This window comes from Spinacia oleracea, chromosome 5 (genome assembly GCF_020520425.1).
Source record: "Spinacia oleracea cultivar Varoflay chromosome 5, BTI_SOV_V1, whole genome shotgun sequence".
Lineage (NCBI taxonomy): Eukaryota > Viridiplantae > Streptophyta > Magnoliopsida > Caryophyllales > Amaranthaceae > Spinacia > Spinacia oleracea.
In genome coordinates this window covers 17,241,559-17,257,785 of record NC_079491.1, presented here as the reverse complement: position 1 = coordinate 17,257,785, position 16,227 = coordinate 17,241,559, and the positions used below count along the sequence as shown (strand labels likewise).

General features: G+C 36.4%; 2 protein-coding genes across 2 annotated transcripts; one reads left to right on the top strand and one right to left on the bottom strand.

Moving 5' to 3' along the window:
- The first annotated feature begins 3,514 nt into the window (after window positions 1-3,514).
- LOC110804637 (26S proteasome non-ATPase regulatory subunit 14 homolog) lies at window positions 3,515-8,567 on the top strand. Its single transcript, XM_022010238.2, has 6 exons — window positions 3,515-3,830; window positions 3,967-4,144; window positions 5,974-6,055; window positions 6,941-7,117; window positions 7,215-7,382; window positions 8,176-8,567. Exons 1-6 carry the CDS (start codon window positions 3,698-3,700, stop codon window positions 8,365-8,367), a joined length of 930 nt encoding a protein of 309 aa, XP_021865930.1. The 5' UTR covers window positions 3,515-3,697; the 3' UTR covers window positions 8,368-8,567.
- A 400-nt stretch (window positions 8,568-8,967) lies between these two features.
- Window positions 8,968-15,903, bottom strand: LOC110804635 (26S proteasome non-ATPase regulatory subunit 14 homolog). Its single transcript, XM_022010235.2, has 6 exons — window positions 15,695-15,903; window positions 15,384-15,561; window positions 12,467-12,548; window positions 11,910-12,086; window positions 11,654-11,821; window positions 8,968-9,426 (listed from the first exon to the last, which is right to left on the bottom strand). The coding sequence occupies exons 1-6, from the start codon at window positions 15,825-15,827 to the stop codon at window positions 9,235-9,237; spliced, it is 930 nt and encodes a 309-aa protein (XP_021865927.1). The 5' UTR covers window positions 15,828-15,903; the 3' UTR covers window positions 8,968-9,234.
- Window positions 15,904-16,227: the final 324 nt, after the last annotated feature.

Genomic DNA, 16,227 nt, shown 5'->3' with positions numbered 1-16,227 from the left:
TTGCATGTGAATCTCTAGAGAATCTCACCCATATAGGTAGGAGAGAGAAAAAATTAAGAAAATATGGGTACATTAAGCGTTTAGTGTTGTTAAATTAGAAAATAAAGGGACCACTTGCATATTAATTTGGGACCAAAAGTGTAATATAAGGGTAAAAGGGGATAATTGTTAAACAAATAAGTAAATGTTCTAAAAGAGACAACTAAACAAAAAAAAAAAATGTCAATACGGAAAGGGGAGTAATAAACAAAAACAGAGGAAGTATTGTGTATGCCTTTTTAAATTACAAGCACGCAGCGCTTGCATAAAAACTAGTGATTTTAAAATCAAAACTCTACACATCCACATAGGGACATACTAATGCGGTTTTGGCCTGGTGGTTAACACTGATGGTCTGTGTACGACAGATTTAAGGTTCGAATTTGCCTACCCCTATTTTAAATTTGTATTGCATTTATGAATTATTGACACACAAAAGAAAAACATAGTTCAAGACATCAGATCGTCATCAATGATATTTTTATTTATTTTGACAACGAGCTAATTCAACGAATGAAAAAAACTATTACATCATAGGAAACCAAGAGTTTAACAGTGGGCTTTGAGATGAATTAAGAGTGTTAAACGAGGGGTTACAATAAATGGTGGGAAATATTAGCAAAAAGGCAATGGAGTAAACTTAAAAAAGGTATCAATCCATTTTAGAAATATGGACAATTAGCCTTTTTTTTTTTTTAGGTGTAGAGAGGGGCACAAAGTACAAGACAATAACTGGTGTAGACGGGATTCAATTTCAGGTCTTAAGTATCATTCCCTCAAGACATTACCAACTAAGTTTACATCCACACAATTACCTCTTATTATTTTGGTGAAAATAGTTGCACCATCTTAAGTTTTATGTTTGATAATTCATCACTCGAACCCGTTATATTTTTAATTATCTATTAATATATTTTTTGATATTTAAAAATTAATAAGTAATACTTCATATAAAAAGAGTGGATAAAGTTTTTTTTTTTAATAGGTTACACAAGAAGGGACCCTACTGCTTGAGTCAAGTCCAAGCATTTTGCAGCGGATGGAGCTCTGTAACTTCTAAAACAAAAGGTGAGTTTTCCACCAACTTATGCTGGTTTAATAAATAAAAATTTTATTTTATTTTATTTTATTTTATTTATTATTATTATTATTATTATTATTATTATTATTATTATTATTATCGGTTTTTTCATATAATGCCCCTGAGGTTTCACGAAATTCACCAAATACCCCTGCGTGTTTCAAAATACATAATATACCCCTATTGAAACTTAACGTGCACCAAATACCCTTTGATTTAACGGCCGTTAGTACTCCGTTAGCGTTAATTTACGTTCATACCCTTATCTATCCAATATTCTATATTTTAACTTTTAAAAAAAAATCGCATTTCTTCTCTCTCTTCTCATCTCCTTTGCTGTTTCGATCTCACTCCCAATTCATCAATAGCCATTGATTCACCTCAAATTACCCAGAAATTCAAGCCTCTTTTCCAGTGATATGGTAGTGCAGATGGTGGGAAGTCCGGCGAATCCACAATTGCAGCCGACGAAGGTTGAAGGCTGGCGGCGAGAGGAGATCGAGGAAGTCCGACGACCCATTTTTACCGGAGAAATTCATTGAAATCGAGGAGAGGACTAAGCGCGGCTGCAACGAAGAAAGGAGAAGACGGCGGCGCCTTCTCAATTCTCTCTCCTCAAACCACCTCCTTCTCCCTACCAAACTTCAGACCGCTAAAACTTCTTCACTCATTACAAAAATGGCAGCTTCATCCAATTCTTCTCTAATGTGGTTCCGAAAGGGGATCCGAATCCACGATAACCCGGCTCTTGAACACGCTGCTACAGAGTCGAATTTTGTGTACCCAATTTTTGTGATCGACCCGCATTATATGGACCCTGACCCGAATGCTTTCAGCGAGGAAGTATGAAACTGTAAGAGTGGATGGCTTTGAAAAGGTAGATATAGTGAGTGCTTTAGTTTTCTTTAGTTCTCTTTGTTAAGGAGTATTTTAGAACTGGTTTCAAGAGATGCCTGAGTGCCTGCACTTTTGGAGTTAAGAGGAAACTTAACATGTAAAACCCTTGGTATGACACTATGAAGCCACTGGTAGAAAGTTCGGACGTATTTTTGTTGAAAGTGTTCTCAGCATTATTGATAACATCACCCTTTGCATTCCCCTTGGTAAAGCCTGTGTTGGATTTTCAATGGTTGTTGCTCTAAAGCAGACATAAGAGGTCCATATGAGCCATCTTAGAACTATGGATGATTTGGACTGGAAATTGCCCTATGAAGCCTTCCTCAAAGCTATAAATCAATCTAGTTTCAAGTCTTGAAGCTCCCCAATTTAGAAGCTATACTCATCAGCCACACAATTAAGCCTTACACCCCCTATCTACAAGTTACCTTTTTATGAATTTTCTTAGGTTTACGAGATTTGTATGTTTTGGTACGTACGTAGAATGGCCATTAAGTGTGGAAGATTCACATAGGCATGGGACATAAGGATCTCTGGTTTTGTTTGGCCATGTGTTTAGCTCTGCTGTTAGTTCTTGTAAAGAATAAGAATAAGTGGTAGTGCATAGATAGATTAGGATTCTCCTTTGCCTGCTCTGTCTAGAGGTCAAGGCAGCAGACAGTTAAGACAAGTTCATCAGGTTGTTCAGATGACACCATGAGACCAAATGTTGATAAGACAGACTATGAGATACCATCTATTAGTAATATTGGGAGGAAGAGGCGGTTTGGTGAGATTAGTAGCCACCAACATCCAGAGCTATAGGAGCAGGTTCTTGGCAAGTTACTATGCAAATTATTCAGCTTTTTATGGAATATAATCCCTGTTTATTGCTGGAAATTTGTTACAAACTGCTCTACTTCATTGCTACGAAAATTAGAACTGCAAACTAGCCGCTAGATTTAAATTATGCAGTTTAAAAGCAGTTTGGGTATTTGATGCAAACAAATTTACAAATAGTTTTATATTGTGCAAAAAGTTTATAAATAGGTGCATTTGGTGAATTATAAACATGACTTAACGGAGGACTAACGGAAAGTCAAAATAGGGGTATTTGGTGAACAATACGAAAAAAATAGGGGTATATTATGTATTTTGAAACACGCAGGGGTATTTGGTGAATTTCGTAAAACCTCGGGGGCATTTCATGAAAAAAACCGTATTATTATTATACAAACTTTTCTATAAGGCGGTCTTATACAAAAGACCTCATTGGTGTCCTATAAGTTAATCAATGAAATCATTTATTTAAACAATGAAACTAAATAGTTAAGCACAAGAACCAATTAGTTAAACAATACAACTAATTAGTCAAGCAATTAAACTAATTAGTTAAGCATTTGAACTAATTAGTTAAGCAATGAAACCAGTTAGTTAAAAAATCAAAGTGGTCTTTCCGGTCTTACACAAAAGTTGTCGTTATTATTATACCACTACTTTTTAAGAAGAGTAGCACTTTTGTTACAGTCACAACAAGGTCGGAGGAGAGCAAAACATCCACACACATAATTGAACCGCAACCTGCAGGCAGCAAGGCAAATCCCGTTAGATCTTTAACCATAGTTAACACTTCTCTTCTTCTCCAAGCCATTCCCATTTTCCATTTTCCATTAACGACAAAAGCAAGCAAGACAAAGAAAGATGGACAGACTTACTAGAATGTTCGCCGGTGCCGGAGGAGCGTTGGGCCACCCGCCGCCCGATTCCCCCACCCTCGACACCTCCGAGCAAGTATATATCTCTTCCTTGGCTCTCCTCAAGATGCTCAAACATGGTATTCATTTTCAATCTCATATTTTAATTTTTTGTTTTTTTGTTCGATTTGATGAACTCTATGTCAGAATTGTGCACAAAAATGTAAAAAACCCCACTTTTTTAGATTTCGATCATTTTTGTTGGGATTTTGGCAGGAAGAGCTGGTGTTCCCATGGAAGTTATGGGGTTGATGTTGGGCGAATTCGTCGATGAGTATACTGTTAGAGTTGTTGATGTCTTTGCTATGCCGCAAAGTGGTACTGGTGTTAGTGTTGAAGCTGTTGACCATGTCTTCCAGACCAACATGCTTGATATGCTTAAGCAAACTGGAAGGTATTATCTTTTGTTACTAATTTGAAGTTTTTTTCTCCTTAATTTGATGTGATTGTTTTGGATTAGAAAAAAGTTGCAATCTTTTGTCTGATTTTACATCTGGGCAGTTAAGAAATTGGCTGTACTGAGGGTTTTGTGTAATTAGTTACAATCTTGTGTACAATTTTGTATCTGTGGAAGTTGAGTTCTTCTAATGGATGCATTACATTGGTGAGGTTTTGAATCTACTTTTTGCAATGTTTTGAATATTGTATCTAATAATCTGCTGACAGGCTGCATTGCTGCTTGTTGTTAACTTTCGAATAATACCTTATTCATGGATTATGTGCATGCTGAGAAATGTAAACGTTGTGTTTAGGTTCTGCCACTATAGCTTTCTTTGGGCGTTGTTTCTTAAATTCGTTGAGTCGTTTTAAAGTTTTTTCCACCAGTATGATGAACTATTTTACTGAGTAATTTTAGAGGGAGTGAAAGTGCGAAACTTGATGATTTTTCTTTGTTGCTGTTGTAAGTGAGGAAGGACTCAGCTAATAGGTTATTGTCCTTGTCCTGGCCCCAAGATTTTCTCGTGCTAGGAAGAGGTATTTGCTTTTTGGTGACTAGAGCACACAATACCGTCTTTTGTTATCTTCTCTGACCAATGCTTAAGCCTTTGCCTTATTCATTGCACACAATATTGTATGGAGAGTGCCTGCCCTTCCCTTTGATCCCTTGCCTTGTTCATTGCTCCAATGATATTTCCTCCCTTCTCTTTTAGTTGCAACGTTTATATTTTGATCCGTTTATTTTTAGTTGCAACCTTTCTATTTTTGACAGCTTTACCCACTTGACTTTACCAAACTACCCTCATCCATATTCAACAACTCACCTTTTCCCCTAGTTATATTTAAAAGTGGGGGCATGAATGAAATTTACTACCTATCCACTTGCATTACAAAAATTGGGGTGAACAGTATAGGTCGCAACTAAAATAGAACTGAGGAAGTAGTTTTTTTTGTTGGCCTTTTTTCTTTATCTACAATTCCTTATTTTAATGGATCATATTGCATATCTTTATGATCTGCTACTTATTTTGTTTTCCAGTTTTTCCTGTCAATTGGATCAGAGTGTTTGTTTTCAGCTATTAAGGAAAGTTGTTAACTGCTGCATTCCAATTGCTAGACTTGCCTCTTTCTGTATCCAATCCACGCTCATTGATGCTTCTAACTACACCTTTTTAGGTTCTTTGCTTTTGGAATACGGATGATTGGAGCAAGCTTGTTTTTTTCATGATTTTATTCTACAACTTGACTACCTTTTGACTTTTTGAGGCAGCACAAACTAATGTGTTTATTTTTATTTTTCATTTCTATGGTACATAACATCGTTGTTGAATTTTGTGTATATTGTTTGCTAGATCATTAGCTTTGAATTAATTTAAAAGTTCCATTGCAAGAAACCTTAGAGCTATTTGACTTCATACAGTTTATTTTATTCAGTGCACTTTGCTTCCTCCCCACGACCCCACATGCTGAAAGTAAACATAGAATGTGATTTATTTTAAAGAAATGCTCTCAACTCTTTATTTTGAATTGTATTGTGGATCTTCAAGAGGTAGCTAATCTTTTTAAGTCTTTAAAATTGTGGTGGTTGAAGCTCCTAAATTTGTTTGTGTGGTGGGGGGGGGGGGGGGGGGGTTACAATTGAGTTCTCCAGACCATGACAACATAGGTGCAGTTTGGCAACTAGTGTTCGCAATTACTGTATTTAGTTATTCTTTGTAATTGATATTTTGGTGCTTGCTACGAAGTATTATTTAGTTGGGATAATATCTTTTGCTTGTTTTTCAGGCCAGAGATGGTTGTGGGATGGTATCACTCACATCCTGGGTTTGGTTGCTGGCTTTCTGGTGTAGATATCAACACACAGCAGGTCTGAATTATTCTCTGTTAGCTGTATTTGGATGTTTCATTTGCTCCTAATTATTGGCTTCTTTTACGGTTTTACATGTCCTGTTGAGCTTGTACTCTGTTTTCTCCCCCCTTTCCAATTTCTGCACAGACTTACACTTTCTTTGGATAAAAAGGAAATGGAGAGAAAGGGAGAGAAGGGAAAGGGAGGGGACCACGTTCCATAGTTTGGATAAGGGGTTGGGGTAAGGAAGGGGAGGAATCAGTTTCCTCCCCCTCTTTAATAAACACCATCCCTCGAAACTGGAGAGTTTTAGTGGGAAAATGGAGCTCACCTCCCCTCCCCCCCCCCCCCCTCCCCTTCCTGCTCTTTCCCCTCCTTCCTTGCTTCCTTTCCCTTATACCTTGCTGTCCAACACACTGTTTGGTTAGCATTTATTGAGGAAAAGGGAGGGAAGGGAAAAAGAGGAAAGAAAAAGGAAGGTGAGGGGAGGGGAGGGGAGGGAAATATCGATTCCATTTCCCGTCTAATCTTCACAACAATCGAGGGGTTTGATTTATCAAAAGCGGGAGGAAAATGATCCCTCCAACTCCCTTCCCATTCTCTTCCCCTGTGTCTTATTTAAATAAGGGAAAATGTGTCCCTCACTTTTCCTTCCCTGCCTTTCCCTCCAGATTTTTCTATCCGAACATAGTACGTGCTATTCTTTAAACTAAATTAGGTTGTTGTCTTAATGAATCCAGACAGTTGTTTTGGATGCTATTAGTGTTATACTTCCAAAGATTCAATAAGAATTTGTTGAAGTATGAAAAAGAATTTGTTGAAGTATGGGTTATACTTCCTGGGTGCTAGTGAGGCTGGAAAATTGCAGAGTCATTTCTGTTAACTTTTGCCAAAATACTGCAGAGTTTTGAAGCTTTAAACCAAAGAGCTGTTGCTGTAGTGGTGGATCCTATACAAAGTGTAAAGGGAAAGGTTGTTATTGATGCCTTCCGTTTGATAAACCCACAAACCATGATGCTTGGTCAAGAGCCTCGTCAGACAACATCTAACCTTGGGCATCTCAATAAACCATCAATTCAGGTGAGTGGGAGACCACTGCATGGATTTTGTTGTGTTAGCCCTGTTAGGTGCATTTTATGATCTTTAGTTCTCTGTCTGATTAAAATGTCATTTCCAGGCATTGATCCATGGGTTGAACAGACATTACTATTCTATAGCCATCAACTACAGAAAGAACGAACTTGAGGAGAAGATGTTGCTGAATCTTCACAAAAAGAAATGGACTAATGGTTTGACACTAAAGAGATTCGATGATCATTCTAAAACCAACGAGCAGACTGTCCAGGTACGTAGGGATTTTGTTTCCCAGGTTGAGAATTGCTCAGTTTCAAGCTTCACTAAAATTTTAGCTGTACGTAACAAGCATACAAGAAAATGAAACATTAATAAATAGTATTGTCATGCCCATCAAAATAAAAGCTTAACTACGAAAGTGGAATGACTAATAGACATGTATTTTTTTTTTGCATGTTTGTCAAAAGATAAAATGTGCGGTGAAAGATGTTAGAAAATGAATTGTTTATTCTGTCAATAGATCATCAATGTGAATTTTACAAAGCCTACCTTATGTGGTTAAGTTCCTACTTACGAATTTGTTGTACCACCTTTTAGTTGACCTATAATTTGGCCCTTAACCATACAGTTCTAAATTGCTTGCCGAGAGTAGTATCTGTCCACAGTATCACAAGTTACCGAGAAAATGCCGCTAAAATGAAGTTTTTTGTTTTTCAGCTTATTAAAGTAGCATTGCTGTAAAGCAAATGTTTCAAAAGGTAGTCTTTGTGAAATAATTACATTACAAGGCAGTTGGTTTCTAAATGTAATGCTCCTTATATTGGGTATGCTTCATGTAGTTTTCTCAAATTTAATGGAAAGTATTTTGATGAAGGCTATCTTAGGTTAATAAGCAGGTTTAGGCTCTAATTTGAATTCATCAACCAGTCAAATACTAAATGATAATTTTGTACTTGTGGACTGAGAATGTGACGCAAGCTTTTGGATTGTCATTTCATATTATGGCATACCTATGTGTCGAGTAAGCCTAATTACGTGCTTACGAATGTTCTGAAAATTTGCAGGAAATGCTGAATCTTGCAATCAAATATAACAAAGCTGTCCAGGAAGAGGATGAATTGACTCCTGAGAAACTAGCAATTGCAAACGTGGGAAGACAAGATGCTAAGAAGCATCTTGAAGAGCATGTGTCCAACTTAATGTCATCCAATATAGTTCAGACATTGGGTACAATGTTAGACACTGTTGTGTTTTGACTTTTGAGGTGTTGTGCATTTTATAGATTTGTAATTTCTACTTGTGTAATTTGATCTCATCTACTAGCTGCACATTATAAATTTGGATTCTCACATTGTTGTACCGGTACGTGATTTTCTCTGATTATTTCGATAATCCTTGTGAATTTGGATTCAAGACATACACGTCTTTTTGAGCAATCATTTCTTGATACTGTAAATGTTATCTTTTGTACCCTCTTAAATTCTTGCTAATTTACTTTAATTCTCCTTCTATATAAGTGTCTTATTTACTTGTAATTAGGAAATATCTGATTTCACAAAAGAATCCTTTACAACTGTTAGGTTTACTGTGTAACGTATGCAAAAAACCATCAAGTATTGGGCATTGTCAAATTAGCACAACTAATAGGTAAGAAAAAGGGACCCTATTGAAGCAACACCTCGCATCAGGTTAATGAGGCTCGACCTTGTTACCTTCAAGTCACAAGGTGAGTTCTCCACCAACAACATCAGGAACTTACAACAGCCTTATTACTAGGCAAAAACTTGACAAAACAATCAATAAACAGTAATACCAAAATTAGAAAAGAGATTAAGGAGGTGAGGACAAACCACCCATTATAAGCTATGATTTCATAAATCTTTACCAAAGAACCCACAATGAATGCATCATAGAGTTAAAGTACACTCAAACATCTGCTAGAGATTTCAGATAATTTGCTGAAAAGACATGCAATAGAGATTCTAGAAAATATTTGCTGAAAAAACATCAATAACTTCTAGAAAATATCTATATACATATCCATTCTATCACAGCAATCAAAAATCAATTAAGCTTCTTCGTCAAGATTCTTCCAACATCTTTCTATCTAATTATGGCTTGAACTAGAAAATAACGGTGTCGAGCATGGTACCCAAGGTCTGAATTATGTTAGAGGACATCAAGTTTGATACATGCTCTTCAAGATGCTTCTTTGCGTCTTGCCTTCCCACCTTTGCAATTACTAGTTTCTCTGGGGTCAACTCATCCTCCTCTTGAACTGCTTTGTTATACTTAATTGCAAGACCCAACATTTCCTGTCAATTTCGGAAAATCAGTTAGCACATTTATCAGGGTAGCTTTTTAACAGTCGATAAATATGAGCTATTTTTCGCTTATGTGCTCTTTGGAAAGAGATCCATATAAGTAAAATCTATGGATCCTTTGCATTATTATAGTTCCTCAAAACACACACAAGTTATTTTTAATAGCAGGTACAAATGTATTATCTGTGAAAAGTTGGACAAGTGACAATACAAATGCAAGTCTCCCACTTAGGGGTCGCCTGGATTGGAGTTAGTAATTAGGGGAGGAAATTTCATAGGGGAGTCATTAGTTGGGAACTAATTAAGGGGGTAACTATTTCTAAAATGTAAGTTTGGTATCCCAAAGAATAATCCCAGGAGTAATTTTCCCCCACTCGTTCTCTACTCTCTCTAAAACAGTTAACACAGACACCACATCAAAATTCAAAATCAACCAAAAGCAAATCTGTAAACCAAAATTGGGGATCTTCAAATTATTAAGAAATTTCTTAAATTCCAGAACAATTGAAAAGATTCAGCAAAAATTATTTGCAAATGAATACGTGATTCTCATAAATTGGAGATCCAAACTCAATTAAATCAAAAGAAGAAGATTTCTTGATATCTTGCCGCCGACGACACCAAATTGGGCTGAATTCGAGTTAGCGATTTAGCGTGGCGATTGTTTGCCAATCCCAGAAAATGAAATTGAATGCAGGAGAGATAGAATTGTTTGGAATAGATAGAGAAGGGAAAGTAATAGAAAATAAGATGAGAAGAGAAGGAAGTTTCAGAGGAGAGAGAAAGAGAAAGGTATGGATGAGAAATGAGGAAGAAGAAGGGTAAAATTTTCATGGGGGAATAGTTACCCAGGGGGGTGGGTGGGTGATTTTTACCCCTGTTTTTAGGGGAACTAATTACCCCATGAAATTATCACTTCCAATCCATACCTTTAAAAACACCATAATTTTTCCTCCCAAACTTATTTCCCTCTTATTCCATGCAATCCAGGCAGGTCCTTAGAGTGGATTGTTACTTTTTAGTCCACAAGTAACATTTATCCATATAACTAATTGAGGATTAAAGGGGTGTTTGTTTTGTGGGAATTGTGGAGTGGGAATGGGTAATGGGATTGGGAATGAGAAATAAAGGAGCGTATTCCCTTGATTTTATTCCCATAGGGGGGGGTGGGGGGGTGGGTTAGGGAATTGAAATGGGAATTGAGATAACAAATGAAAGGACCAATTTGTCATTTATGAAACCAAGAGAGTTCAAGATTATCAAGGGTATTTTAGCAATTTTGTTATTCATAATCAACTCCCAATCTATTCCCATCACTAAACAAACAAGGGAAATGACAATATTTTCTTGAATTCCTAATTGACAATTCCCAATCTATATCCCACAGACCCACACTCTATTCCCCAAATTCCCATTCCCACATAACAAATACCCCCGTAAGGTCACCAGATGCCAAGTGCCAACTCACAGTTGGACCTAACTGATAAAACTTCTCCTTCAGACACATTTTCTTCAGAGTCATGCTACCTCCAAGGTGTAAATAAAACACTTCCTCCGTTCAATATATATTGCACCATATGGGTTGGGTACAAAAACACAAACTTGTCCATGTAATAGCAGCACTAAATATATCAACAAGAGTTAACATGTAAGGATAATTAGGTTTTTGTAGTGTGAAAGCAAATATTCCTAAAATAATATTTGTAAAACTTCCTTAAAAAGTAAATGGTGCAATAATATTGGAACGGAGGAAGTATATGAAAAAGAACTTAATCTGACCCTCATTTTCCACTATTTTGTGAACCAAAGGCGATACTGTGATAAATGCTACTCTGGGTAGGAAATCGAACTGGGTGATCAATTGAGAGCCAATTGTGTCACCTCAAAAGTCATGATCGATAAAAAAAATGTCTAACAAGCTAATTAGTTTCTGGAAAAAATGCTAGTTATTCTCAAAACTGGAATATAAAAGGTACTTTTGACACAGTCTCCTAACCATAATAAACAATTGACGTACAAAATAATTTTATTTTTTAAAATCTTTCATTAGACTTTTTCTCTTGTTGACCAAACATGCAAAAAGACAACAGTCATTCAACTACCATGGTAAACTTTATTCTGATAGACATGAAAATAGCAATTGTAATGTAGGAATTAACAATTAGAGAAGGTTTGCTATTTAGCAATTTCTACTTTGAAACTCAAAATTCCCACTGACCTGGACAGTCTGCTCGTTAGTTTTGGAATGAACATCAAATTTCTTAAGTGTCAATCCATCATTCCATTTCTTTTTGTGAAGATTCAGCAACATCTTTTCCTCAAGTTCATTCTTCCTGTAGTTGATGGCGATGGAATAGTAATGCCTGTTCAACCCATGGATCAATGCCTGGAAAGGACAACTCATCAGATAGATAACTAAAGATCGTAAAATAAACCTATAAGAGAATCCATACAGCATCAGGTGCCCAGCTCACCTGAATTGACGGTTTATTGAGATGCCCAAGGTTGGATGTTGTCTGACGAGGCTCTTGACCAAGCATCATGGTCTGTGGGTTGATCAAGCGGAAGGCATCCATAACAACCTTCCCCTTGACACTTTGTATAGGATCCACCACAACAGCAACAGCTCTTTGATTTAAAGCTTCAAAACTCTGCAGTATTTTAGAATAAGTAAAAAAAATTATCTAAAACTAGTTTTCTACTAATTGTTACTTGAGATAAATATGTAGTAACTTGTTTTTGTTTCTATCAGTTCAATGAAGCATGCACCGGTGTTACCTAGTTCCCTAATCACCCACGAACCGGAAAAGAGAATTACAACATGAAAATGGTTCATTTTGGTCTAATTAGCAATTTAGGTAGCGAATTGCAAACCCGTACCCAATCTCATACTAGCAAATCAGGTAAAAATTGAAGGGAAAAGAAAACACAGTACATGCTCAAGTGAGCCACCATAAGAAGACAAGTTAAAGAAGCCAATAATTAGTAGCAGTAAAAATAACAAAATACAGACAATGCAAATAATTCAGACCTGCTGTGTGTTGATATCTACACCAGACAGCCAGCAACCAAATCCAGGATGCGAATGGTACCATCCCACAACCATCTCTGGCCTGTACAAGAAAGGAAAAGATAATTACCTCGGTAAATTAATAGAAACCACACAAGTATGTAATCGAGTACAATAGCAACGAACACAGATTGAGAACTATCACTTCCACAACTGAACCAATGTTGTCATGGTACAAAGAAATGTATTGCCAACAAGTAATCCACCAACAAATGGAAGTACATTTGCAAACCCCATAGGCAAGGCCCATAAAGTACAGAGTGTAAGTGGTAAAAAAGTCCCTTAGAAATTTGATATGATGTGACAGCAATAATACTTTCTCTAAACAAAACCAAGCAATAAGCTGTCGAGTGTCGAGTGTCGACCATTAAATGCTTGCCAACGACAATTTTCAACACCAACCATAATTTATAGTTAGACAGACATGGACATTGAACCAGAACTAGAACAGGCAAATCTAGGAGCTACAGGCGGGAAAAAAGAAACAAAAAAACTTTGACACCACCAAAGTGTTAAGGCTTAAAAATTAGCAACATATCTGAAGATCTGTAGTTTCTATAGAACAAATACTTGAAATATTTTCTTTCAAAAAACAGATTCTTAGTTTACTTTTACTAAAGAAGGGGGTAGGCTGGGAGGGGAAAGCAAAAGTAAATGTTCATTGAGTAAAACCAGTGTTTAAAAAAGCGCAAAGCGCACTAAAGCGATATGAGTCCTAGAACTTAAGCGTAAAGCTTAAGCGTAAAGCGAAAGCGCAAAGCGCGGGCTTCATCGAAGTGAAGCGCACTTTTTAAGAATTCAAGGTTGCCTTTTGCCCTAGAGCTTCGAGCTTCAGCGCTAAAGCGAGCTTTAAGCGAGCTTTTTTAAACACTGAGTAAAACACTCTTTTAAATCAAACCTTATGGTCTTGCACCAAAAAAACATGACATCCACCAACGCCAAGAACTAGGGAGTTTTTTTAAAAAAAAAAACATATCTATGTGCTGCTTCAAAAAGTAGGATAACATGATCGAGACTAAAACACATAAAATCATTTGTGTACCAAAAGCCAAGAACCTTAAAAGGCGTACTTGGCAGCACCAATTCATGTTATGGATTGCTTCTAGAAAGGAATAAGTCTTGTAATTAAAAGGCAGAGGGTAATCAATTTTCCCTGAATAGCTTAAACAATACAATCTGATCTAATTATCAGGCAAAACTGACACACAAAGTAGTAGCACAAAAAGGTGTGCATTATGATTCAGCAAAATCAGAATTATGTAAGCAAGAAAAATGTCATAGGTTGATCAACAGAATCTTTTAACTCCAAAAAATTGAAGCACTATACTGTACATGCCAAGGGATCAATTCTTCATTTTTAGTCAAAGTGAAGGGGGAGGCCTTTCTCCGTAAATGCAAAGAACTTAAGCACCGCTTTTAAAAAACCACTTTGTGATCTAGTCACTAAATCAGACCATGACCACATGGTCCGGTGCTACTCCTAGTCTACTACTGGTGTTTAGCTCTGAATCATCAAAATCCAACAAGAAGCAGGGTCAAAATAATTTATACTCTGTAATAATTCAAAGAGATTACGAAGAGCACACAAAGGTAAACTGAAAGAACATTGTTTAAGTTTCTCAAAAAGAAAAATTATATAATCCATGAATAATAGAAAGATGTAAGACGAGGAGAAGTAACAAAAATCGAAAACAAAAAACCTATTAGCAAACTAATCCAAAAAAGGAATACTTGCTACAACTAACATGACCAACAAGGGGCAGACCTATATAGTCATGGGAAATGGACCTTCGTTTTTTTTAAAAAATTTGGTAAGTGCTGCTTATTTGATACCTGATAACTGTTATTTATGGCTTTAAAAAAATAAAAAAAAAGCAACTGTAGCTTATTGGTATTCCGTGTGTGTGTCATTCACTCCTAACAATTATGAGGTCTTGTGTTCAAATCTGGACAAAACCACACTCTTTCATGGTTTCCTTTTTTTTTTGGGTTTTTCCTTCCACACTTGATAGATGTTCTTTTACATTCCTTCACCGTTGCCATCCTTTTTTTGCCCTCCTCTTAACTTCCCTTTTACTTAGTAGTATCATGAATTTATGATTCTGTTGTTAATACGAAGGTTTACAATTTCTCCTTTACGTTCTTTTAAACACAGCTTTTTAATTAGTGTCATCGTTTGTTCCCCCTTTAAATGAAATCGCCTCAAGTCATTATTGTAATTTGAAGTGAATCAGTCAGTATGTTATCAAACCTACCGAATACATTTGCCAAAAAAAAAAAAACCTACCAAATACATACTAAAAAAATTTAACTCTCCGTTTTTTATTATGGCTATTATAAAATAAAATAAATAAAAAAACTACCTTTTCCAGCTTCCCTCCCCCTACAAGGAGCAAAATAGGAGATTGTGAAGCAAATCATAAAGTTTCATACCCCATTTTTGAATTCGTGGATCTCCACTGAGACCAACATGGATTAAATCATATACACCGTAGGCATTTTTTCGACAAAATTGCCCTCTAAATCTAAATCATATCTACATATGTTCTATACACAATTCTGTGACAAAAACCCTAAAACACAACAAAATTGCAAATGAAACAAGGCAAAACAAATACGAAGTAACTAAAAGAACCATTTCAAATAAGCAACAAAACAGATTGCTTTCCAGTTTGTTTGAGCACGTCAAGCATGTTCGTCTAAAAATATTCTACACAAGTCTGGGACAAAAACCCTAATACAACCAATTCCAGTAGAACCAAATGTAAAATCAAACAAAAGATTGCAAACGTTTTCGCATCCATAGAAAATACATGAAATTACTAACAAAAACAGCAGAAAAAGCAAACAAAAAATTAAAATAAATAAATAAAATCACCTTCCAATTTGCTTCAGCATATCAAGCATATTAGTCTGGAAAACAGGATCGACAGCTTCCACACTAACTCCTGTACCACTCTGCGGCATTGCAAAAACATCAACCACCTTAACCGTATACTCATCTACGAACTCTCCCAACATTAGCCCCATAACTTCCATAGGAACACCAGCTCTTCCTGCAAAATTCCCAGAAAAATAAAACTAATTCAAAGAAATAGGGTTTTCTATTTTAGTGCACAATTCCGACATGAAACTCTTCAAATCGAACAAAAAAAACAGTAATCGAAATATGAGATCGAAGATAAATACCGTGCTTGAGCATCTTGAGGAGAGCGAGCGAAGAGATATAGACTTGCTCAGAGGTGTCGAGGGTGGGAGAATCTGGCGGCGGGTGTCCCAAAGCTCCTCCGGCGCCGGCCATCATTCTTGTAAGCCTGTCCATCTTTCGTTCTTGAGAATTGCAAGCTTGAAGTTTGCGTAGAGAAGAGGAAAGAACAAAGAAGTGAAAAATAGACTTCCGGGTTTCAGACCCTAACCACATAAATATCACCGCACCCAAAATCAGACTCCATACCCGACGACTACTACCCAAATGGGTGTGATAGTGGTTAGTGAGATATTATTTTAATTGAACAAGAGAGGAAATAGGCACTAAATTTTTGTTAATGGGATATAGATTTACAATATAATAATTGTGGGATTATTCCTAATTTAGAAGTGTAACAAATAATATAGAACGGATGAAAAAAAATGTAACAAGTAATGTAAGACGGAGGGAGTACTCCGGAGTAGGCCTTGTTCCCTTCAACTTATATGATCCTATTTTCAGGTCCTGTAAGTTT

Excerpts from the sequence above, each read along its gene's own strand:
- LOC110804635 (XM_022010235.2), bottom strand. The coding sequence starts at position 15,827 with ATGGACAGGCTTACAAGAATGATGGCCGGCGCCGGAGGAGCTTTGGGA. Across the intron at positions 12,549-15,383 it reads ATGCTGAAGCAAATTGGAAG|GCCAGAGATGGTTGTGGGAT; the intron begins GTGATTTTATTT and ends TTTCTTGTACAG. Across the intron at positions 9,427-11,653 it reads CTAACGAGCAGACTGTCCAG|GAAATGTTGGGTCTTGCAAT; the intron begins GTCAGTGGGAAT and ends CGAAATTGACAG.
- LOC110804637 (XM_022010238.2), top strand. The coding sequence starts at position 3,698 with ATGGACAGACTTACTAGAATGTTCGCCGGTGCCGGAGGAGCGTTGGGC. Across the intron at positions 6,056-6,940 it reads TAGATATCAACACACAGCAG|AGTTTTGAAGCTTTAAACCA; the intron begins GTCTGAATTATT and ends AAAATACTGCAG. Across the intron at positions 7,383-8,175 it reads CCAACGAGCAGACTGTCCAG|GAAATGCTGAATCTTGCAAT; the intron begins GTACGTAGGGAT and ends GAAAATTTGCAG.